This window comes from Diabrotica virgifera, chromosome 5, assembly GCF_917563875.1.
Source record: "Diabrotica virgifera virgifera chromosome 5, PGI_DIABVI_V3a".
NCBI classification, from domain to species: domain Eukaryota; kingdom Metazoa; phylum Arthropoda; class Insecta; order Coleoptera; family Chrysomelidae; genus Diabrotica; species Diabrotica virgifera.
In genome coordinates this window covers 183,450,344-183,477,765 of record NC_065447.1, presented here as the reverse complement: position 1 = coordinate 183,477,765, position 27,422 = coordinate 183,450,344, and the positions used below count along the sequence as shown (strand labels likewise).

Below are 27,422 nucleotides of genomic sequence, written 5' to 3'. Positions count from 1 at the left end.
GTCATAACGTCCGAGAAACCGTAAAAAAATGCCTTCGTAGCGTCATTGGTACAGCATTCGACTAGAGATCGAGAGGTCCTGAGTTTAAATACGGACAATTGCTGTCTCTTTTTTTTTTAATTTTTGGATTTTTGGAAAGAGGTAAGTATTAAAATTAGTTTAATAAAATAAAAATAAACTGTTGAAAGTATTTTATTTCGATGAAATCATATAATAGAAGTATAAATTTTTACGTGCGTATAAAGTACACAGACATTGTTTTTTATTTTTAAATTACAATTTTTTTGGCATATATTTCATACTCGTGATGTCATCCATTTGAGCGTGATGACGTCATCGATTACTTTTTTAAATGGAAATAGGGGTCGTGTGGTAGTTCATTTGAATGGGTGTTCAATTCTCTATTCAGTAATATAAACATTAATATCATTTTTTTTTACAGGGTGACCTAAAAATTATTTTTGAAGTAAATTAATTGACCCAAAAAGAAGAATGTATGTAATTTATTGAACTGAAAATACATTGTACTGCTGTCAGAAAATAAAAAAATGTTTATTTCACAAATAAAATTTCTTTTCGCATAAATTAAATCATAAAGAGCCTCCCACCAGCCCTTGGCAGTTTGAACATTTAATTTAAGCAAAAAGCCATGTTTATTTGCCAAATAAACACTTTTTCTATTATCTGACAGCAATATAATGTATTGTGAGTTAAATAAATTACATACATTCTTCTTTTTGCGTCAATTAATTATAATAACCAAAAGATTATTTTTTGGCCACCCTGTATAAATAATGATATTAATGTTTATATTACTGAATAGAGAATTAAACACCCTTTCAAATGAGCTACCACACGACCTCTATTCCCATTTAAAAATCATCAATTATGTCATCACGCTCAGATGGATGACGTAACGAGTGTGAAATATATGCCAAAAAATTGTAATTTAAAAATAAAAATCGACCCGTTTCGGGATTTTTCTCCAGAATCGTCCATTTTAGAGATAATGAAGGTATTCCATAATTTAGCTCGTCTCTGTATTTGCTGTAGGTATATGTGTACAGTGTACAGTGGCAGGTACGCAAAATTATGCCATATATAAGACTTAATTTTCATTTTAACCTTCCGCAACTAACATAGGTTTTTTGAACATTAAAGCTAACATCGGTGTCAAAGACCGACATAAAAAAATGTTTCGATTGGCACACTTTCAAGCGTAGGGTTGTGTTTACTCCTTGAAGCAGTGATATTAAACGAGAATGACACCTATTTTTAATTTATTAATCCTCTCACACATTAGCAAAATACCAAAGAAAATAAAAACAATTATATAACATCTCATTTTTGAAAAACAAGCTCAATTTTTCCACTGCTGTTTTTTTGCACCTAGCTTCACCTTTTACTCCTGGCATTTGGGTAACTAAATTATCAGCACTTGTTCGCACGTTCTTTCGTTAATATAAATATTTTTTTCATGGAGCATGTCACGTCCGACATCGGTCTCTGAGAAAAAATTTGCCAATAACTGCATTATCACTTGTCACTGAAGACTCAAACTTCAACACTAAAAACAGGCATCAGGCAGCTACTAGTGGCGGCGAAGATACATAACTAGAGAGCGGAATATATGCAAAGTGCATATAGATGCATATATTGCATATTTTCAGACAACAAACACAACATTGCATATTTAAGCTAAACACGATTTATTTTGCATATTTTAAAAATAAATTATATAAAAGTTTAAAATTTTCCTCTCTTAGTTGGAATTTTATAACTTCGATATGAACGAGCTCGTTATTTATCTATCTATCTATCGCTCATTATTATCTATCTGGGCTTTCCCATTACTACCTGAATTTAACAATTATGGGTGTTCCCAGAAAAATATTATTTTAATAGCGTAGCAAGTCGTAGGTACCTACCTGCTTTTAAGGGTCTAATATTTATTTGTCATTTTCCCTCCAACATTTGTTTAAAGTAAACGTTGTATCGTATTTAGTGTTTCTGAAGTGATTGGTATATATTAAATTAAAATATGTCTACCATTCAAAAACGTGCTTGGATAAAGTGTTTTACCGAGTTAAAGCTAAGTGGAGACAAAGTATTTTGCAAGGCCTGTTCCAAAATCGTAAGTTACATTCATTTTCATATTTCATTTTTTAAATGAGGAACTGACAAACAAAAGCATCATGTCCCACAAAAGAAATTTTTCTGGAAAGAGTGTGTTTATTCGACAAATTCGCTTTTACTTTTATAAAGACGGACATAGAGAGAAGCATCAAAATACACAAATCCATCAAATTGTAGACAATTCCGCTTTTGTTACTTAAGACTTGGCAAATTAGTTTACTGCCTAAATTAAAATATTGTCCTATAACATCAGTAGATGTAGACTAAACATGTAGATGTAGATCTAAACAACAAGTTGGCAAAGAGAGAATTGCGAGTGTATTTTAATAACAAGCTGTTAAAACACAATAAATACCCGAAATACCTTGGGGTTACTCTAGACAGAACGCTCACATTCAGAGAACACCTGACGAAAACAGCAGCAAAATTGAAAACACGCAACAATATAATACAGAAACTCTGCGGCACTACATGGGGGTCCACAGCATCAACATTAAGATCCTCTGCTCTTGGCCTGATATATCCGGTGGCAGAATACTGTGCTCCAGTGTGGCTAAATAGCAGGCATACCCACCTGGTCGACACCCAACTAAACCGTACTATGCGTATGATAACAGGCACAATTAAGCCCACCCCTACAATGTGGCTACCTACCCTTAGTAATATAGCACCACCCAACCTACGCCGCGAACATGCATTGGTTAAAGAATATAACAAAATAATGGACAGTCGCCAGCTTCTAGTCCACAACGACATCCCCGATATTCTTGGAAACCGTCTCCGATCCAGGTTACCCCCTCTACAATCTGCTCAAGCGCTGCAGCAATCCAACTTTGACTTAAATACCCGATGGAGAGAAGATTGGGAAAGTAGGACAGATCCGCATTACCATAGTCTACCGGACATCATAGGGAAACCTGGCGAATTTGAACGTCCCCGTAAGATTTGGGCAGCCCTTAATCGAATTCGAACAAACTGTGGAAGATGCGCCGACTCCCTCCACAGATGGGGTAAACTCCCCTCGCCTTCTTGTGACTGCGGCGCTGCAAGACAGACGATCAGTCACATTGTTCAGGACTGCCCACGCAGAGCATACACAGGCGACCCTATAGACTTTGTAATGGCAACCGAAGGGTCAATCGAATATATAAAAAAATTGGACATCTGTTTGTGATGCATTGTATAATGCATAAATCTAACTATATTCTGTGATATACTTAAGCCATACGCTAAATAAAATAAGTAGATGTAGAACGAACTTTTTCTGTGTCCAAACACGTTTTTAATGATAGAAGGCAAAAGTTGCTAGTTGAAAATTTTGAAAAATATTTTATTATAAATTCATACTATAATTTAGATTCTTAATTTAATTATAATATCAGTTTTTGTGTGTCATTTCATTTGTTTTTATGTGAAAAATAAATATGTATTAAACATAAATGTAGGTTGTATTTTTTAAACATCGATGTTTATATTTAATATATTGTTTTATTTTTGAGTATTTTTAATATGCATTTGCATATTTAGACAAATTTAGAAAATATACCTGCATATTTGTAGTAAAAGTAATGCATATGTGCATATTTCGGTAATGTTGTGTTGCATATATTCCGCTCTCTATACATAACGAACAATTTGGATATACAGTGAACTCTCCCTTGAACGGACAGTAGTTGTTCCGCATAAAGTGTCCGTTTAAAGGACGTGTCCGCTGAAGAGAGAAAAATAATAGATATATGTCAACTTAAAATTTTTAAAAATAAGTGCATGTATGTACGTTGTATATACATGTCTATAAATAAAAACATTAGTTTAACATTATATAACACAAGTTGTGGATCATACGCAGCATTATCTAGGAACAAAAGATTTTTGATTCTTTCTCTGCATTCTTCTGTGAAATTTATTTAGCCAGTTTGTCAAAATTTATTTTGTCATTTGTCAACCACGATTTCTTATTGCTGTACCATTCGATAGGTAATTGTTCTGCGTTTATACCTTTGAACCAACAAGGGGTTTTACTTTTCCCGGTTACCAGTGGCCTTTCTTTATCCCCCATCATATTGGAGCAAAATATAATTGTGATCCTATTTTTAGAAGCCTTACCTCCAGTGCAGTAGCTGCTTAGGCACATACCTACAGATTTGAAGGAAATATTGTGTCGCCTACGCTTAGTTCCCTTGCAACTGTCAATGCATTTTCTTGAATAATTTTACCAGAAACAGGAATATTTTTAGACCGCACTTTACAAAATCGATCGAAAACAATTTCTAGGTCCAAAGGTATTTCTAGGCCTAATCCAGCACCATCGGTTTTCAAAAATTTTCTTTTCGCTTTCAGTTTTCCGATCTCAGAAACTGATTAATTAAATCACTTTTATTTTTTTAAATCACTGGCTTGAGGTTTTCCAATTACAAATTTTTCTGTTAACTGTCTAAAACTTAACTTATGGGTCTCCCCTCAATGAACCACATTGACTTTTTCTTTTAAACTTAAAACTTCCTTTTATCGACCCCATATTATTCACGTTGCTAAAACACTCATAATATAACTATGTCTATTGAATACGCTTAGTCAGACAGTACGGTTAAAATTCATAAATCCTCGTTCCACTCAAAACAATAATTTAACAAGTTCTTGGTTATTCATCGACGGACACACATTAAATTTTTATAAATATCACAAGGAAAAATTCCTGTACTGGCTGTCTGTATACCATAAATCACAAAAATTAAAATCCTTATTTTGTAAAAGGTATATGTATTTAAAATCCCTAAAAAGGGCTGTATCACAAAACGTTTTCGGAATCAATATTCCATCATCAGTGTTATCACAGGTTTACATGCCTTAAGCCACCAAAATGTATGGGTAAAAACCCTTAAATTTATTTTAAACAGTTGGGGTTATATTATGTTATCAGATTTTGAAGGATGTTACAAATATTTTCAGATTAACCCCTGGCATCACATGACATCAACCATACTCCCTAGAGTTGTCACCTAAACTCTGCCATGTAAGGTTCTACCTACAATTTTCCAAACAATATGGTTGATGTCATGTGATGCCAGGGGTTAATCTGAAAATATTTGTAACATCCTTCAAAATCTGATAACATAATGTAACCCTAACTGTTTAAAATCAATTTAAAGGTTTTTACCCATACTCTCTGCTTAGACTCATAATCCAAGGAAAAATCTCGGGAAAGAGAAATGTGGGACGTAGGAGGATTTCCTGGTTGCGAAATTTAAGGGAGTGCCGAGTGGTATGGGTGCAGTTCAATACAGTTGTTCAGAGCTGCAGCCAACAAAGTTAAGATTGCTGTGATGGTAGCCAACCTCCGATAGGAGACGATACTGCAAGAAGAAGAAGACCCGTACATTTTGGTGGCTTAAAGCATGTAAACCTGTGATAACACTGATGATGGAAAATTGATTCCGAAAACGTTTTGTGATACAGCCCTTTTTAGGGATTTTAAATACATATACCTTTTACAAAATAAGGTTTTTAATTTAAGTTTTAGTGTTGATAACGTGAAAAATATCAAATATCTCGTCGTGGACATCTGTAACGATTTAAAACAATAGATGTATTATACAGATTTATATTGTAAAATATTTGGACAAAAATGTAAATTTTTCTTCATTTACTGTCCGCATGTACACCTCATTTACTGTCCGCGTCCGTTGTTGAGAGTGTCCGTCTAAGGGAGTTAAAGGGTACACGTTTATATATCGGCGAATGAATTTTGTTCTAAAAATCGTCCACATAGAGGAGGTGTCCGGCGAAGAGAGGTGTCCGTTAAGAGAGAGTTTACTGTAATCGTAAAAAAAGTGGTCCGTCTCACAGACCGAATGTTAGTCACGGAAGGTTAATCTGCGGCAAAGAAGTTATGCATAAACTGACTCGTTAATATGATAAAGAAGTGTGATGTTGTCAAGGTCAAAAACGCCCCTGTGGACGAACGTGTGACACTATTAGACATTTTAGTTTTTATTACGAATTTTATTTTTATTTGATTTTAGTTCTTTAGTGATAACGTGTACACAACTCCCATAATACGTCAAGCAGAGTTGGTATCTAAGAAATCTCCTGTTTATCTTTACGAATTTGCTTATAGAGGATCAAACCAACTGATTCGTTTTGAAGGTAACAAAAATTTTAATATTAGTTTTTATCCAAACAAAGTCTATTTATTGACTTTATACTCTTTTTTATTTTTAACGGTTTTAGAAGCTGATAATGTTGGCCATGCATTTGAACTAAGATATTTATTTGGCAATAAAAAGTTCAACAGCAAAAATGATAAATTGTTACATGAACGTATGATGAAAATGTGGACAAATTTTGTTAAATACATGTAAGTAAAATATTTGACAAGAAATTTGTTCTTTGGTTTGATACTTTTACAAGTTCCACAAAAGATAACGATTGGGTACCTAATGTATCCAGTATGGTGCAAATGAAAGGAATAAATTCGTTATTTCGTAATCCGGCGTAATTTAAGAAAAAATACCGAAACATATTAATTGTTCACTGTAATTAGTCTCATGAGCCACTCTCTCAAGCTATCTCTTAAGATAATTCTTAATAGAATCAAGCAGAAATGTGAAGAGACAATGGGAAACAAACAATTCGGTTTCAGAGAAGGATTGGGAACAAGGGAAGCTTTGTTCTCAATGTTAACATTACTTAAACGATCATGGGAAGTACAGAAACCAATTTACGTCTGCTTTATAGATTTTGAGAAAGCGTTTGATAGAGTTCAACATGATAGGTTGTTTGAATATCTAGAAATGATTGGAGTAGATGATAAAGATCTGAGACTTTTACAACATCTATATTGGAATCAAGAAGCTTTTATTCTGGTAGACGGCAAAGAAACAGACAAAATTTGCATTCAAAGAGGTGTCAGACAGGGCTGTGTGTTATCCCAAACTTTGTTTAACGTATACTCAGAAATAATTTTTAATGAAGCCTTGGAAGGACAATGTGGAGTTCGAATCGGGGGAGAAACTATTAACAACATCAGATATGCAGACGACACCGCGATCATGGCTGAAAATATTGAAGATCTTCAATTCCTTATTGATCGAGTCACTAGAGAATGCTCCAATAACGGACTTAACATAAATGCAAGAAAGACAAAGTTACTTGTGGTTAGTAAACAAGACGTCGGCCATATGCAACTAATTGTCAGTGATGAATCAATAACAAAAGTTAACCATTTTAAATACCTAGGATGTTGGATAAACGAGACACTAAATCCGGATGAAGAAATTAAAACTCGTATAGAAATTGCAAGAGGAGCATTTATGAAACTTAGATCTATTCTGAGCAACTCTCAGCTGAATTTACAACTAAGAATCAAGTTCCTAAAATGTTATGTGTATCCTGTATTACTATATGGATGTGAAACCTGGATCATGAAGGTTAACATGATGAACAAATTAGAAGCCTTTGAGATGTGGTCGTATCGTAGAATGCTCAGAATATTTTGGGCTCAACGCATTTCAAACAGAGAAGTCTTAAACAGAGTAGGTCAAGGCGAAGGTGACTTAATGAAGATGATAAAAAAGAGAAAACTTGAATATCTGGGGCATATAATGAGAGGTAGCAGATACAGGATGCTGCAGTTAATACTCAATGGAAAGATCGACGGAAAAAGAGGAATTGGTCGAAAGAAATATTCATGGCTCCGAAACCTTCGTCAATGGACTGGCTTATCAGCAAATCAATTGTTACATGCCGCACAAGATCGAGAACGATATCGGCAAATTGTTATGGAAGCTACCCACGCCTAAAAATTTGGGCACGGTACTTAAAGAAGAAGAATATTAATTGTTATTTTTAAATTATGATATTTTGGCTTTTATATCATACAAGTGATGTAATCCATCTGGGCGTGATGACGTAATCGATGATTTTTTTAGATAAGAATAGTGATCGTGTGCTAGCTCATATGAAAAGTTATCGAATTCTGTATTCAGTCAAATATAAACATTGATATAATAATTATAGACGGAGAGGCAGTGCTGAAAAATCTATTTGAATTTACTAGAGCTAGATATTTCACAGTTGATTACTGTGAGTGTGTAGAGAAACATACTGCGGTCGCTCAAGTCAAACCTAGAACAGGTGATACTGAGAGGGTATCAAAGTTGCGTTCCTACGAAGGTACTTATTTCCATTTACTAAGTCTGAAAATCAGTACACACATTCTAAATTAAATATAAATAAAAGTTATTATAGTCGGTCAGCTCTATGACAGGACAGAGCCGGTCGGTCGGCCCCAATAGTCGATTGAGGAAATGAATCATTTTGGCTCGCAATTTTTTCGTCCAGCATGGATTTACTTGAAACTTTCACAGAAGGTAGGGAATAGTCCAAGGACCATTTTCTATATCATGCCGCTATCATACGCTAAAACCTTGTAGTTCGATGGAAAATGTGATTCTAAGAAAAAAATATTTTTTACATTTTCTTCGTAAAACTAATATTTTTCGAGTTATTCGCGCTTGAAAATAACAGTTTTTCGACGAAAAAATCGACTTTTTTAGAGGCTTTTTTGAGAATACCTCGAAAAATATTCTATGCATTTTTGGCGACAAAAAGTTTCTTAAAAAATGATTTTGTAGGATCTTTAAAGAGGTATAAGACTGTGTAAATTAAATTCCGTAAGATCCCTTAGTTTTTAATTGCGGCGGGTTTAAAGGGCTCGAATAAGTGGGTGTTTGCTGGTAAATAGACGTTTAAACAGCTATAACTGGCTAAATTTCACTGTAATGAAAATCTATGCAAAGGGTAATTTTAGTCATTAAAAAAGCTACAATTTAGTAATTGTTAATTTTTTTCGTATCTTCAGTATTTTCGGAGATATTTTGAAGTAAAAGGTGAAAAATGCCAAATTGCAAAAAATCAATTTTTGTTTAAACTCCAATTTTTCCAAAAATAGGCATTTTAAATAGGTCAAACTCCTTGAGTGTATTGATAATACAAATATAAAAGGAACTACATAAAGGTAAAGATCAATTTTGAATTAGGAAGGTAGTTAGGGGGTTGTTTTCACTGATTTTTTCGTAGAGAAAAGCAGGTACCGAGAGTTTTTTGATTATACGTCGCTTAATTTTCATGCTAGAAACTTTTTATTATTTTTTTTAAAGGTCTAATTATATACTTGAAAAAAGACTATTTAAGTTTTCCTCGAAAAATGCAAATTTTTCCCATTATTTGGCTTTGAATATTTCAAATTATGCATTTGAAGAAAAAAGCTAACCTTTAACATGCCGCATCTCGGTTTGTATTTGTCTAAAAGATATTATAGGACAGAATTTGATTTGTGTTACTATAAGATACAATTTCGATATCTACAGTTTTTTTATTAAATGCATATTTTTCGAGGTATTCTCAAAAAACCGTCTAAAAAAGTCGATTTTTTCGTGGAAAAAACTGTTATTTTCAAGCGCGAATAACTCGAAAAATATTAGTTTTACGAAGAAAATGTATAAAACATTTTTTTCTTAGAATCACTTTTTCCATCGAATTGCATGGTTAAAATTTAATAAAAAATTCCCACCCCCGAGATGGGGTGGCACCCACCCCAAGGCTTTAGCGTATGATAGCGGCATGATATATAAAATTATCCTTCGACCATTCCCTACCTTCTGTGAAAGTTTTAAGTAAATCCATGCTGGACGTAAAAATTGCGAGCCAAAATGCTTCATTTCCTCAATCGATTATTGGGGCCGACCGACCGGCTCTGTCCCGTCATACAGCTGACCGACTATAATAACTTTTATTTATATTTCATTTAGAACGTGTGTACTGATTTTCAGCCTTAGTAAATGGAAATAATTACCTTCGTAGGAAAGCAACTTTGATACCCTCTCAGTAACCCCTGTTCTACGTTTCGCTTGACCTACCGCAGTATGTTTCTCTACACACTCACAGTAATCAACTGTGAAAAATCTAGCTTTAGTAAATTCAAATAGATTTTTCAGCGCTGCCTCTTGGTCTATTATCTATACAGATTCTCTAACAATTTTTTTTTTAATAAAATTAATTGACAAAAAAGAAGAAGAAGGTATGTAATTTATTTAATTCAAACTACATTTTACTGTTGCCAGAAATCATAAAAAGTGTTTATTTCAGAAATAAACATTGCTTTTAGCTTAAATTCAATGTTCAAGCCAGCTACCCTCAGCCACCCGACTCTTGAAAGTTTGAACATTTAATTTAAACGAAAAGCAATTTTTCTTTGCGAAATAAACATTTTTTCTGATTTTTTACAGCATTAAAATGTTTTTGGATTAAATAAATTACATAAAAATATATTTCTCTCTCTTTGTCAATTAATTTAATTTAAAAAAATAGTTTGGCCACCCCGTATAAATAATTATGTTAGCGTTTATATTACTGAATAGCGAATTTATTATATTTTCAAATGAGATAGTAAAGGACACCTAGTCTCATTTAAAAAAATCACCGATTACATCATCACATCCAGATGGATGACGTCACTAATATGATATAATATGCCAAACAATCACAATTAAAAAATAAAAATCGACATATTTTGGGAGTTTTCCTTATAGGGCTTTCCATCGATTGTCATTTGTTTCGAGCTTCTGTCATGTGTCACAAAATATTAATATATCTACGTCATACGTCTTTGGTTTGTATCATTGGTATATTCTAATAACGTATGATGTAGATATATTAATATTATGTGACACATGACAGAAGCTCTAAACAAATGACTGTGAATGAAAAGCCCTATACAGGAGCGGCACACCCTCAAAAAAGCGCTTAGTTTTCGAGATATTGACCACGGAGGGGTGAATGGCTAATTTTATTCATACTTTATATTTTCGAGGGTTCGAGGGTGCTGAAAACGAAAATGAGGTTTATTTTGAATTTTATGTGTGGGAACATTGTCAAAGTCGCAATTTTAACTTTAAATTAAAAAAAAAAATAAATCACGTTTTTTTGCGTTTTACCTCGCTACAACTCTGTTCCATTTTAATATTTTTTTCTGAAATTCTTACAGTATATAGCTCTAATATTTCTGAAAACAACGGTACCCGTTTTAAGCTTTTATTCTTATCCTGATAAAAGCTATGAATTTTTCAATGAAAAAGGTGCGGATTTATGCATTGCAAAGTTCAATCGCAAAAGTTAAGTATATTCAAATGGGAAATAAGCCACAATTTTACCTAAAAATGATTTTATTAACGTTTCGACGCCCAAGTCGGGTGTCGTTGTCAAAATACAAAATAATACTAAATAAATAAAAATGTTGTTGCTTAGTAAAAAATTCTTCTAATAATTTATTTAACCTGACTCATTTATATCGGCAATTCAGGCACGTATTATACATTTTAAAGTAGACGACTTTAAAATGATATTGCCAATATTCCAATTTACTATGGAATCTCTAACGCGAGAATTTCAGTGCCACCGTTGCATTTGGTTGTCTTTTTAAAGACAGATCACATGCTACGATTTTTTGTGGCGGATATTCTTGAGTTGGGATTGATTTCATGTAATCGAATGAACTATCTTTTAATAAAGTCGTCCCAGGAACGCAACTCATCAATATTGGCAATATCATTTTAAAGTCGTCTACTTTAAAATGTATAATACGTGCCTGAATTGCCGATATAAATGAGTCAGATTAAATAAATTATTAGAAGAATTTTTTACTAAGCAACAACATTTTTATTTATTTAGTATTATTTTGTATTTTGACAACGACACCCGACTTGGGCGTCGAAACGTTAATAAAATCATTTTTAGGTAAAATTGTGGCTTATTTCCCATTTGAATATACTTGATTATAAAAATGCCACAAGAAAATAGCTTCAGAACAACATTAAGAAACCGGTATGGGCCTAGCGTTTGTCAAAATTTTAGGAGATTGGAAACTTTGTACGAGAAATTGGCACACTGTCAAAATTCAATTAAATTTTTAAGACGATGTAGAGACAACAATTTAATACCAAAAGGCTTGAGATTACGGCCAGCATACTCAAGCAGAAGACTCCAAAATATTTTACATAGAGCCAGTGTGTCAATGATCCGGGAAAGGTTACAATTTCATAGATCAAATTTATTTTTTATTGAACAAGACATCGTAAGTATTGAAGATTTGCTTTACGGAATGATATCAAATTCTGATTTTGATCGAATTATTTTTAGTTTACACATAATTTATCAAAATTCATATCAGAAACAAAGAAATATACATTTAAATAAATTTAATATTCTTTTAGAACAAAATAGTATACATAATTTTGATAACTTAAATAGAAATAATGACATATTAGCGACAGTTGTCAATCTATCAAATAGACATTTAAATGCAACGGAAAATTTGGTATTGTCAAAAGGTTTAAACTATGCTGTCACTCATCCATCTATTCCAAAATTAGACATAATTAGCGCAGTAGAAAAAATATCCCAGTGTTTACCAACTCATGAAAAAGAACAATATAGGGTACTATGCAAACTTGAATTGGAAAAATCTAATAAAATTGAACAGAACATCAGCAAAGAGGAAATAAAAGCTTTAAAAACTTTAAAAAATGATGACTCCATAACAATCCTACCAGCGGATAAAGGAAATGCAACTGTAATAATGGATAAAGTACAATATGAGGACAAAATTACAGATCTAATTACAAATGGACCTTATACCAAATTAACGAAGGATCCAACGAAGACACTGGAAAACAAAATCTATAGAACTTTATTCAAATTTAAAAATGACCTAACGTACTATCAAAGAAAATTAATGACACGTCATTACAGTAAGATACCACATTTTTATGGAGTAACGAAAATTCACAAAGCAAATATTCCACTTAGACCTATTTGTAGTACCATCAATTCTCCTTGTAGTGAACTATCAAAATTTTTATTAAATATTATAAAACCATTTGCAAATAATAATGACACATTTATAAAAAATACACAACATTTTTTAAACAAATTATCAAATATTGAATTTAATCCAAATAATATTTTAGTAAGTTTTGACATAAACAGTTTATTTACAAATGTGCCATTAGATAAAACTTTAAACTTAATCAAAACGAAATTAGAAAATGATAATACATTAAAAACTAGGACAAGACTAAATGTATCAGCTATAATGGAGTTATTGACATTATGTACTAATAATACCTATTTTCAACTAAATAATGAATTCTATAAACAAAATTTTGGTCTCGCAATGGGCTCTTCTTTATCTCCATTATTGGCTAATATATTTATGGAGGATTTCGAAACTAATATCATTTCTAAACAAAATTTAAAACCCACAGTATGGTGGAGATATGTAGATGATGTGTTTTCCATATGGCCTCATAGATCGGAATTGTTGGATACGTTCCTGAATATTATAAACGATCAAGAAGAGACAATAAAGTTTACAATGGAAAAGGAATACAATAACACCCTACCTTTCCTCGATGTTTTGGTCTCAAAGAAGGATACTGGATATGAGACTCAAGTGTATAGAAAACCAACACACACCAACAGATATCTCAATTACAAATCAAATCATAACATCAACGTTAAAAAGGGAATCATTAAATCCTTATATGATAGAGCCAAAATTACTTGTCCTAACGAAAATTCATTTTTAGAAGAAAAACAATTGTTAACATCTGTTTTATTAAAAAATGATTATCCCATATCGTTTATAAATAAGGAATTGTCAAGATTGGATCGAATGGAACAGAACAACTTAGAACGGGATCCTACAACATTCACAAGAAATAATACGAGGAAAATATCAATACCATATGTAAAAGGACTATCCGAGAAACTTAAAACAATAGGAAATAAATTCAACATATCAACAACATTCAAAACAACAAACACTTTGAGATCTATTCTATCTAAAACTAAACCTAACAGTGAACAAGAAAGAACAAAGAATTGTATTTATAAAATACCTTGTGAATGCGAACAATTTTATATAGGTGAAACGTCAAGACCAATAGACGTTAGAGTAAATGAACATCAGTCTTATATAAAAAATAGAGAATTTGATAGATCTCAAATATGTCAACACGCATGGGATAATGAACATAGAGTTCAGTGGAGAGATTCAAGTATAGTCCTAAAAGAAGCAGATAGTAAAAAGAGAAAAATCAAAGAAGCGGCTCTAATTATGCTAAATGAAACCAATTGTGTCGCAAATTCCTCGGTAGAATGCAGTAGGATGTGGTTACCCATATTAAAGGAGGAAGTCAATAGAAAGAAAATACCACAATTAGTAAATCAGTAACATATCGAGTTAGTACATATTTAGTATTTAATATTATTTAAAATTTAAAATATCAAGTCAGAATTTGGTATTAGTTTTGAGAGTAAACTAAATGTAAACCCAAATACTTACGATGTCGGGATAGTATCACGAGGTTTTTCCTGGTTTTCCCTCGTGATTTACTATGGAATCTCTAACGCGAGAATTTCAGTGCCACCGTTGCATTTGGTTGTCTTTTTAAAGACAGATCACATGCTATGATTTTTTGTGGCGGATCTTGAGTTGGGATTGATTTCATGTAATCGAATGAACTATCTTTTAATAAAGTCGTCCCAGGAACGCAACTCATCAATATTGGCAATATCATTTTAAAGTCGTCTACTTTAAAATGTACAATACGTGCCTGAATTGCCGATATAAATGAGTCAGATTAAATAAATTATTAGAAGAATTTTTTACTAAGCAACAACATTTTTATTTATTTAGTATTATTTTGTATTTTGACAGCGACACCCGACTTGGGCGTCGAAACGTTAATAAAATCATTTTTAGGTAAAATTGTGGCTTATTTCCCATTTGAATATACTTGATTATAAAAATGCCACAAGAAAATAGCTTCAGAACAACATTATCGCAAAAGTTGTTTGACGAAGTTCAAAATTTAGCTTCATAATTACGTTTATGTTAAAATATAGAGTACAAAAAAGTTTTATGGTAAGTTTTAAATCAAAATGTTTTATAGAAAAAATAATAGTGAAACTTTTAATGTCGACATTAGAAATCCCCAATATAACGCTTATTTTTCGAGATATTGATCATGGCCGGTGAATGGCTAATTTTGGTCTTAGATTATGTTTTTAGCCGTGATTAAAACGATAATTAAATTTATTTTTAATTTTAGGTGGGGGAATATTGTCCAAATTGTAATTCTACCCTAAAATAAAAAAAATTAAATCACGTTTTTTTTGTTTAGCTCGCTACAACTCTGGTCCGTTTTAATATTTGTTTCTAAATATTGTACATTATATGTCGCTCACTTTTTGAAGACAATGGTTTCTGCTTTAAGCTTTTAGTCTTATTCTAGTAAAAGTTATGAATCTTTAAAAGTGCAAGATGCAGATTCGTGAATTGCAAAGTTTAATCGCAAAATTTGACTGACAAAATTTGAAATATAGAGTAAATCAAATTCAAAAATAAAATATGAGTACAAAAAAGTTTTCTGGAAAGTTCTGGATCAAAACGTTTTATAGAAAACAAACGGTGCAACTTTTAACATCTACGTTATAAATCCCCAAAATAACGCTAAATTTTCGAGATACTGATCGTTGGTGATGAATGGCTAATTTTGGTCTCACTTTATGTGTTTGATGGTGCTGAAAACGAAAATCAAGTTTATTTTGAATTTTAAGTGGGAGAATATTGTAAAAGTCGCCATTTTGCCCTAAAAATAAAAAAAAATTAAACACGTTTTTCTTAAAATTAAAAGTTGCACCATATTTTTTTTATCATTCATCTAGACCTTAAACTTCCCATAAAACTTCTTTGAACTCTATAGTTTAACATAAACGTAATCAAATAGATAAATTATAAATTTTGTCACTTAATTTTTGCGATTTAACTTTGCAATTCAGGAATCTGCACCTTTATTTTTTAAAAATTTATAACTTTTATGAAGAAAATACTAAACGACTACAGTTACTTTCATAGTCTTCACAAAGGTGAGAAATATATGCTGTAGAAATTTTAGAAAAAAATATTAAAATTGAACAGAGTTTTACGTAAAAATTCGTGACTTCACTTTTTTTTTAATTTATAGGTTAAAATTGCGATGTTGACAATGTTCCCTCACACAAAATTCAAAATAAACCTCTTTTTCATTGTCGGCACCATTAAAAAATAAAATAATACCAAAATTAGCCATTCACCGCCCATGGTCAGTATCTCGAAAAATTAGCGTTATTTTGGAGATGTATAACGTCTATATTAAAAGCTGCGTCATTTTTTTTCTATTAAACATTTGTAACTAGATCTTTTCAGAAAACTTCTTTGTACTCAACTCAAATTTTGCCACTCAACTTTTGCGAATAAACTTTGCAATTAACGAATCTGCACCTTGTACTTTCAAAAATTCATAACTTTTACTAGAATAAGACTAAAATCTTAAAACGGATACCGTTGTCTTCCGTACATAAATGTAATTAAGAAGCTAAATTTCAAATTTCGTCACTCAACTTTTGCGATTAAACTTTGCAATGCACAAATCCGCACCTTTTTCTTTGAAGAATTCATAACTTTTATCAGAATAAGAATTAAAGACTAAAATAGGTACCGTTGCCTTCAAAGATGTTAGGGCGATATACTATAAAATTTCAGAAAAAAATATTAAAACGGAACAGAGTTGTAGCGAGGTAAACGCAAAAAACATGATTTTATTTATTTTTAGGGTAAAATTGCGGTTTTAAAATGTTCCCCCACATGAAATACAAAATAAATCTCATTTTAGTTTTCAGCACCGTCAAAAACATACAGTACGTCTAACATTGGCCATTCACCTCTCCTTGGTTAGTACCTGGTCATTTTGGAAGTGCCTGCCGCTAGCCTATTAAAGTTGCTGGCTTACGGAATAAAGACCTGTCATTTTCACCACACTGTAAATCTATCTACTGATAGCTATATTGTTAAAGTATAATTTGTATAAAATTTTTTTAAGTCAATAACATTAAAATATTTGTGAAAGTACTAGTAAGGGATACGTGAATTTTGGTATTAAATTTACTACCTTCTAAAATCCTTGACCGATAAATCTTTCGACAGGATCATGTTATCACATAACTAATATGTCAAATTTGTTTTATCAAAATTTTTTTAAAAACTTTTATCAACTCTTCCATAATCAGTTTTTAGTCCATTGAAATGTTACCATGTCCATCTATGGTTGCATTTCTTAGAGGAGTCAATTTTATTTTTTTATTGTGTAGGGGGCTCAGTAGAAGCTTAAGTTCAAGTTTTTGGTGTCGCCACTCTTGTTCACCGGCCGCCATATTGTAAAAGGGGGTGAAAAGGGCTTTTGCGCTGTATCTCCTAAACTAGCAACACTACAGAAAATTTAATTAAATACAAAATGTGGCAAATTAAATTTTCTACAATTTTATATCTATCTTTTTTTATCGTCAAGTGACCAACAAAAAAGTTATAGACAAAAATAAGAGAAAATTTTGTAAGAACTTTTCTTTGGGAGGTTATAACTTTTTTCCGTTTATTTCACAATAAAATAACATCATAGCAATTTTATAGAGAATTTTTTAACGAACAATTTCCACTATAACCTTGTTTAATTTTATTTATTTATCTAGGTTTTACAGCGCTCCAAACTTGACCAGGTTCTCGAATTCTCATAGGAATACGATAAAAACAAAACTTTAGGCAAATATACTTTTCTATCTATATATTTATTTATTATAATTTTAACATTCCTGTGCTATTATTAAGCTATTTTTAACCCTTTTCCCCGTCACCTATGAGGTAGGGTCTGGAGGCGCATTTTTTGTTTGGTATCCCCAATAGGCCTAATCCACGGACAATTTCTAGACAAAATAATATTATTTATTATTAAACCTTGAAAAAGATCTATCATAGTTATTATTTTTTCATTTTATTCGATAGTCCAGACTACGAGTCAAGATCTGAATCAGTATCCGAGGTGAATTTTTGTGGTATAATGAGAGTTAGAGTTGGCGTCATTGTCGGTAATTCATCTCACAATTCATTTGCTTCAATAATTAATGTTGATATGTCCACGATGTTGTTGCAACTTTCACCACCACAATGGAGACATTTGAGAGTGCTGAACGTTTGAGGTCTGCTTTTTGGCAACCACGTGCACTTCCAATTTCCATTGCATCTGCAAAAGATGAATTTAATAAGCTCAGGGGTACAGCAGAGATAACATTCAAGCCACATCAGTGTCGGTAGAAGATTCACAAGGCTCGATTATTTTATCTGCTGTTTACTGTCCACCGAATAAAATAATTAAAGCTGATCATTTTACTGAATACTTTGAGATACTCGGACACCGTTTCATTGCTTCTGGAGATTACAATGCCAAGCATCACAAATGGAGCTCCAGAATCATAACCTCAAGAGGGCAAGAATTAATAAAAAGTATTAATGAAAATCATTTAACTTCTCTCTCTACTGGACAGCCTACTTATTGTCCCACTGATAGACAAAAAATTCCTGATCTTATTGATTTCGCTATATTAAAAGGAATAACACACACCCATATCCAAATTTCTCCTCCTTTTGACCTATCATCTGATCATTCCCCTTTCTTCATAGACCTACTAAGCCAAATTCACAATTGTCCTAAACTTCTAACAATGTGTAATAAAAGAACAAACTGTTATAGGTATAGAGACGAAATAAAATCATCCATTAACCTAAACTTGCCTCTTAAATGTGACAGGGACATAGAAAATGCAGTCACTCACTTAACTACAGTTATTCAGCAAGCTGCTTGGTCGTCCACTCCAGAAATTACCTACACACACAACTCCGAGTCGTATCCTGCTCACATAAATACACTTATACTGGAAAAAAGAAAACTAAGAAAGAGGTGGCAGCTCACTAGGCACCCAGAAGATAAAACAAATTTTAATAGAGCTTGCAGATTACTTAAAAGAAACTTGATCCAACATAAAGACAATGGAATCAACAATTATTTAAAGAACCTCTCACCTTCAGATGATACAAATTATTCTCTGTGGAAACTAACAAAAAAACTTAAAGACAACCAACAAATGAATATGCCAATCAGGAAACCAAATGGCACGTGAGCTAAACTGACAAAGATAAAGCGTATACTTTCGCAAATCATTTATGCGAGGTATTTCAACCGCATCAGGGGGAAGTCTCAGCTGGAGAAGAAGAAGATATTCATGAAGTCATAAACGCACCATATCAAATGGCTCCGCCTATTAAAATTTTCAAGAAATCTGAAGTAGAAGAAGTAATTGATAATCTGGAGAATAAGAAGTCACCTGGGTATGATATAATATCTAGTTTGGTACTAAAAAATCTACCCAACGAAGGTGTAAGCTTAATTACTTATATATTTAATTTAATATTAAAAACAGGTTATTTTCCACTCCAATGGAAAGTAGCTCAAATTGTTCTAATCCCAAAACCTAATAAGGATCACGCGGAAGTATCTTCATATCATCCAATAAGCTTGTTGCCTATTATATCCAAAGTGTTCGAGCGGCTTTTCCTGAGAAGACTAGAGCCTACATTAGACAGCAATAATGTTTTACTTAATTATCAATTTGGCTTTAGGAAACAACATGCTACTATCGAGAAAATTCATAGGGTAGTAAAAACTATCAGAAATTCGCTCGAACACAAAAATTATTGTACAGCTGCATTCCTAGATGTCTCACAGGCATTCGACAAAGTTTGGCATGTAGGTCTTGTCTCCAAGATTAAATCCATATTTCCTTATCCCGTAAGTTCACTATTAAGATCCTATCTGACAGATAGATTTTTTCAAGTCAAAAGAGGAGGGGAAATTACTAACCTGTTTCCAATATGTTCTGGAGTTCCACAAGGAAGCATATTAGGACCAACACTTTACTTAATATACACATCGGATCTTCCAACCACCATTAATACAACAATTGCTACATATGCGGATGACACAGTTATAATGGCTTCAAATCCTATAGCAACAGAAGCATCCAAGGTATTGCAAAATCATCTGACTGAACTAGAGAGCTGGCTTAAATTGTGGCGAGTACAAGTCAACAGTTTAAAATCCACACAAATAACATTTACTTTAAAAAAGGTGTCGCGCCTCCGGTTCCTATAAATAACACTCCACTACCAGTCAATACCGCCGTAAAATACCTGGGAATTCATTTAGATAGTAAACTTAATTGGGGCACCCACATCTGGAAGAAACGTCTTCAACTCGGCCTAATCTATAGGAAAATGTATTGGTACATGAGTAGGAAATCAAATCTTAACCTGGAGAACAAAATTATGATTTATAAATGTATTTTAAAACCGGTGTGGCTATATACAGCACAAATATGGGGAACAACAAGTAATACCAACATTCAAAAACTTCAACGGTTCCAATCAAAAGTGTTGCGCCAGATCTGCAATGCCCCTTGGTATGATACGAACCAGAGATTGCACCACGACCTAGAGCTACCAACAGTTAGCGAATATCTGCTGTAAATTCTAGATACAAGACCAGACTATCCTGCCATCCAAATCCACTCGCCACGGACCTGCTCAACATTTCTCATGAAAGATGATTAAAAAGACCTGACCCTTTGGACCTCTAGTACATCTGGACATCAGAGCAACAACAGAGTGCAGTGCCATAGTGCAGTGAAATAATCATGTTTTAGTTTTAGTGATTTTTTAAACTTCTGTCGTATTTTTATTCATGTTCCTTAGACTTTTAATAATCATATTTTTATTGTCTGAACTGTCCACTATACTAAATTTTATCTATGTATTATATTCCAAGTAATTGTTATGTCTTATTTTAAAATTATAATGTTATATGTCTTACTGGGTGCTCGCCACTGGGCGGCTTCCATCTGTGTTATTTTTCAATAATTATATGTATTGCTTATTGTTTGTGATCAGACAGATTGCAATAAACGTTGGATGTTAAAAAAAGGGGTACTGGAGGCTTGGAAGTTTGGATTGATATCAAAAATTTTCTATGCTTTTTTCAGCCCCAATCTTCTGGATCAGTGTTTACCGAGCCATGACTGAATCTGGTGATACACTGGGAGTCTGTGCAATCGGGCTGCATCTTGTGTTGGAGGAAGTGAGAAGAGATTAAAAATATTTTTGTCACTGTTTTATTGAATCGTTTGTATCTCAGGGTTTCCAGAGAATCGTCTTTATTTCCGCCATATAAAGAGACGAAAAACGTTCGCCCACAACAGTAAGTAAAGATTGCTCGACTTTCCCACTGACAAATAATTTTCCCCAGAGGTTTCTTAGAAATAAAATAACCACCACTCATGATAAGCGCTTACAAAAAAACACAACATGCTTATCTAATCACAAAAATATAGATTTTACCCACAAGACTCTCAATAGTATTATCTATAAAACTCAAAATACTTTTCACAATTTTTAATACGACTTCACGTGGCCAAATAGGTAGCACAGCTGTAAGAATAAGTTAAGTAGAGGGGAACCGACTGCTGTGCCACCTAGGATAAATGATAATAATAAAACTAATAGAAGGCAGATGTTCAGTCCGGTATGGAGGAAGAATGACGTAACTGCAAATTTTCTCAATTCCTCTTTATTGCGAATTTACTTCTAAAATATTATGTACAGTTGATACAAAAACGACCGAACTGTAAAAATGTACTGAGCCGCTATAGCAGGGGTGCGCAAATACTTTTAAACGCGGGCCAAAATGAAATTTTCAAAATGTCTCCCGGGCCGGAGACCTACACCACACCCAGTATGTACGTTGCGCACACGCTAATGTTTTTGGTGGATGTTTTTCTCTGCCCAAGAAATTTTTTTGACAACAATAATATAAGTATCATTTTAAAGAATTTGGACAAAGGCATTTGACTGTTAGTAACAGATAATACTAATAATAAATTGTCATAGTTGGGTGTGGGTGTACATGCGAACCATTTGTTCCCAGTAAAATTAAGAAATTTTTAATGTGGTCCATTATATTAAGCCATAACAAGAATCCAGATAAAAAATGAAATTCAGGAGCAGCCTTTATGAAGATAAGGAAATTTCTGAGTAACCAAAGATTCAATCTGAAAATCTGATATCAAATGGTAAAACGTTATATCAAATCAACCATCATCGACGGAATTCAAAGGAGACAACTGATCTGGTATGTTCACGTAGAAAGAATGAACGACGACAGGCTGCCAAAACAAATTTTAAAATTGAGGGCCGAAACAATCCTAGCTCTGTGGCATTCAGAAGGTAATGTCAAAAAGGAACCTTCACCCTGACGAACGCAACGACGGACGAACGAAGCTGGAAAATGGAAACCGGAAGGCACAGAACTCTATAAAAAACCGGGATAATAATAAAAATGGTATGTCCATTCTATTCTCGTTTATTGGATTGTTAATGCTGACTTAATGAGAAAGCTGGAAGCTTTTGAGTTGTGGCTTTTTAGGAGAGTTTTGAAAATACCATGGACCGATGATATTACGAACGAAATTGTGAGAAATCATTAAAAGGAAAAAGACAGCAAGGTGAAAGGGACTTAGAAATGACAAGTACGTTGTTGTAAGTTGTTGCATGCTGTTGTAAGCTGATTATGAAGGGTAAAATCGAAAGGAAAGGGTCCTGGTAGACAAATACCCTGGCCGAAAAATATTCGCGCCTGGACCGGGATAAACACACAGACAATTCTAAGAAAAGCAGAAGATACATAGAGATTCATTTCATTGAACACTACGAACACTAGTACTGTTGATTTCAACAAAATCGCAAAAAGGAGATGAAGAGCGTAGGCGCAAAATTTCTGACCAATGCTTTTTAATTGCATTCCTTTTTTTCGAATCCTGAGAAAATTAAAAGATATTTTTGAAAAATTTAAACGCAGAATGAAAGATTACATTATTACCGAGGGCAAAAATCCCTTAGAATAAACAAACAGTTTCTTTTGAATGATATATTTGAAATTAAAAAACACATTAAATTTTCTCTTTTTTTTCACCCCTGTGACTTAAAATAAATATAGAACTTTTCAGGGACTTTCGACCCTCGTCAATAATGTAATTATTTCATTCAGCGTTTAAATTTTTCAAAAATACTTATTAGTTTTCTCAAGATTCGAAAAAAATGAATTCATTTAAAAAGCATTGCGTCTATGCTCTTAAAAAAATTGCTTGCGGGATTTCTCAACGGGCCGGATAAAGTAAGCAAAAGGGCCGGATCCGGCCCGCGGGCCTGCTTTTGCCCACCCCTGCGCTATAGGGTAGTTGCGTCGTTACTGAAATATGTGCTACGTTAGACCTTGTTTCAGATGCATAATGACGCAACTGTAGATAGGGTTGAAAATGGGACGATTAAATTAGAATAATGAAATTCGAACCAATATTGATGAATATATAAAAACCATCGTTGTCATAAAACAAACGCCATACCGATGCTCCTGGACGATTACTCTTAATTTAATCCCTATTTTATATATTCAAAAATCGTTTTTGAAGCATTCCTCTGAAGAATTTTGAATTTTTGGTTCCGTCATTCATCTTCTGGACCGGCTAATTTGCCTTCAAACAACTTCTTGAGCCTTTTCTATACATATATGCTTAGGGTTCTAAGTTTTATAGTGGAGAGAAAGGTCAAAAATATATTTGTAATAGCATAGAAATGTTAAAATCATAATCAATTGTATGAATAAAAAATATATAGATAGAAAAGTAAGCGTAACGTTTTGTTTTTATTGTATCCCTATGAGCATTCGAGAAGCTGGGCACGTTTGGAGTGCTGCAAAACCTAAATAAATAAATAGAATTAAACAAATTTACCTATAGTGGAAATTGTTCGCTGAAAAACCCTTTACAAAATTGGTAAAATGTTACTTTATTGTAAAATGAACTCAAAAAAAGTTATAACTTCCAAAAGGAAACGTGTTAAACATTTTTTACTTATTTTTGTTTATATCACTTTTGTTAATATCATTTTTGTTGGTCACTTGACGATAAAAAGGAATAGAAACAAAATTGTAGAAAATTTAATTTGCTACAATTTATGTTTTATTAGATTTTCCGTAGGGTTGGCAATTTACAAGGGTGGCGGGGGACAAGGATTCGACCCCAAAAACTTGAACTTAAGCTTCTACTGATCTCCTCTACACAATAAAAAAATAAAACTGACTTCTCTAACAAATGCAAGGTACGGTCAAAAAAATGTAACATTTCAATAGACTATTTGTAATGCCTGAAATTGTTTTGGTATTAAAATTGAAGAAAAAAATTGAAAAAGATGAAGATTCTTTTCTTTAATTTTTGTAATTAATGGTATACAGCTAGCTATAGGAAATTTTTTCCTTATGGATTGTTTTGGTATTATTAAAAATTTTACTTACATGAAGTGCATTTCAGGAATCCTACACCTGATGAAGACGATGATCTAGTAAAATGGTCAAAAGTGAAATCTTCAAATAATATGGAGTATCTTATAATTAATTCTACTTTGGAGATGTCTTCACAACCAAAAAGATACAAAAAATGGAAAGCTGTTTTGAGTGAACATTTATCAAGTCCCTATTGGGTATATTAAAAAAATTCCAACTTACAGTAACTTAAACTATTTAGTTTACAAACATTCATTATTTTTGTTATTTAAAATATCTCTGATCTTGTGAATAAATGTTACTCACATATAACACTCTTTTGATTTTTTTAACACTACAGTTTTAAGTCAACTAACTTGCGAATTACGATTTATTGCATAATCTAAGATCCGAATATAGGTGGATCTGTACCCACCTGCTTGCCAGATGAAACATTGTTTTTGTTAAATTTCATACACAGACAAATATTTCTAGCAAGGGTCGGTTATCAAAATCGTGTCATAGCTATCCTTAAGGGGGAGGGGGGCAGCGTACGGATTGAAATGAATATTTCAAGCTCATTTTTTTAAGTATGATAAAATTATTTTATTTTTAAATTAAATAGGCATATTTAGTACAATTCATAAATTATTCAAGAAAAAATTCAAAGAAAAATATTGAAAAATAAACTAACAGTGGCAAATTTTTGAAGACACCTCAAAATATCGTCGGTATACTGCGAAAACCAGGTAAATGACAAATTTTAAAATATTGAGTTAAGTATACCAAAATTCTCAGCTTTTTACGATCTACATACAGGTAAAACCCAGTAAATGATACGACTTATCATTCAGCAGATAATTTGTGTGATAAACAAATAAGTTACACATAACCAACTTTTCATTTTCAAGTAAAACAATATATTGCTACTTACTTCCACAAAATTAAAGTTGTGTTGCATGTAAAACCAAGTAAGCGCATGTATATTATTTTGCCGGACAACAATATATTTCTACTGCTGTATACCATATTCAGTAAAAAGGTGATAAATGTCTTTAATACATTTTACATGTATATTTTAATAAAATTTCTCATTCATATCGACTGGTAAAATCGATAGTATCGACTATGTTTCTTTGAATGGTCAAGAAGTACAAGTATGTGAGAAGTTTTTTGTAAGACACTTTGTATATCAGCGTCGTTAATGCAAGATGTTGTAAGAAAAATTGATATTCTATGTTGTTATGCAGATACGGGCAAAAGAGGCAAGCATATACTGCCAAATAAAAAAAGCAATTAAAACCGAAAAATTGTGAATTCTCATATTGAGTCCTTTCCAACCATGGTCCCACATTATATTCGCCAAAGTTCGAAGCGTAGATATTTGGACAAAGATTTAAGTATAAGGAAAACGTATCAACTTAATATAAATGGTTGTCAGCTAAAGAAACCGGAGGGTATTAGCGAAATTACATACAGAAGAATATTTTCTAACTACTATAATTTAAGCTTTTTTGGTCTAAATAAGATCAATGTTTAGTTTGTAATAAATAATATTTATTAGCCCTCTCACATTATGATATGGATAATCCAACTAAGAAACCGGATTTAGAAAACAGGTACAGACAACATCAGAAAAAAAAAGAAGTATGGAATCTCGAAAAATGAAATGACAAGAAAAGTTCTAATCAACAACGCAATTTTGTCTAATCACTTTCGATCTACAGGCTACACTACAAATTCCAGATTAACTGGACAATTCATATATTTTCCCGAAAATTTTGGGTCTACAATTTGTGTGTAAATGAAGCCGCATTGCCAAATGTAGCTTACCGTTTTGCCTGGTCAGAAATTAACGGTAGACGAGGAACTTCTGAAGTAGAAAGCATTATACTCAACTACTTACCAAAATGTGTCCCAGAATATGTGAGCAAGTGAAATAAGTGTATTTTCTTATACCTGCGGAACATAAATTTTTAGAGTCGGGACATTCTTGTATGGAAGTTGACTCTATACATAGCAGCATCTAAACCGCTAGAAAGCAGGTCTCTCTATGGTATGCCAGATTACTTGTCTGTTTTTTCAAAATGCAAGGGAAACTAAAAATGTCAAGGTCAGTGATAAAAAAGTATGTATAGAGGCATACAAGAATAAAGATTTTAAATAGGTACTACGAGTTTTATGATTTAAAAAATTTTCACACACTCTAATTAAAAACCGAACAAAAGACCAAAACGGCGAAAAAATAATGTGGTTAAAGATAAAAAGATGAGATTCGTGAACGAAGAGACAAACAAAATCCATTTCAATTATGACGCGTCACCAAGCTTCATTTCCTTGTTGATACTGCAGGGCAGTCAACAAGAAAAAAGCAAGCTGAGTTATTAACTAACATAAGCATGCTTCTGTTAGTCGATAAAAACCTAAGTATGATGGAACTTCGCCAAATAGCATATTAAAAAACAGAGATTTGTTACAGCTATTTGACAAGGGAGTGATACCGCAGGAATATAACAGGTGGTATCGTATTTTACGATGCCAATGGCATGTTGTCAGATCCTACTTTGTGATACCGCAGGAATATAACAGGTGGTATCGTATTTTACGATGCCAATGGCATGTTGTCAGATCCTACTTTCAGCGACTATTCTGACGAGTAATACGCATAGTAATATTATTTTCTTGTATCTATATCACGTTCAAAATAAATTTGTTTTTTCTATAAAACTGCCTATCATTTATGTAAATAATATCCATATACAACTACAAACAGCTCTAAATAAAATCTTCAGGGAAAACCAGTTAAATGTTATAATTATCGACTAACCCCTTAAAACACTGCTATTAACTAGTTAAAGCCTCATATTCCGATCACAAAACTACAAAATATTATATTTGGTTTATTATAAATGTGTTATTTTAAGCGTAACT

General features: G+C 32.6%; 1 protein-coding gene across 1 annotated transcript in view; it reads left to right on the top strand.

Annotated features, from left to right (window-relative positions):
- LOC114333149 (venom carboxylesterase-6-like) overlaps positions 1–24,826 on the top strand; it is a 92,073-nt gene extending 67,247 nt beyond the window's left edge. The window contains exons 9-11 of the mRNA XM_028282975.2: positions 6,159–6,282; positions 6,367–6,493; positions 24,541–24,826. Of these exons, the coding sequence (XP_028138776.1) occupies positions 6,159–6,282; positions 6,367–6,493; positions 24,541–24,718 (429 nt within the window). The 3' untranslated portion in view covers positions 24,719–24,826. The remainder of the gene's footprint in view (positions 1–6,158; positions 6,283–6,366; positions 6,494–24,540) is intronic.
- The last annotated feature ends 2,596 nt before the right edge of the window (positions 24,827–27,422 follow it).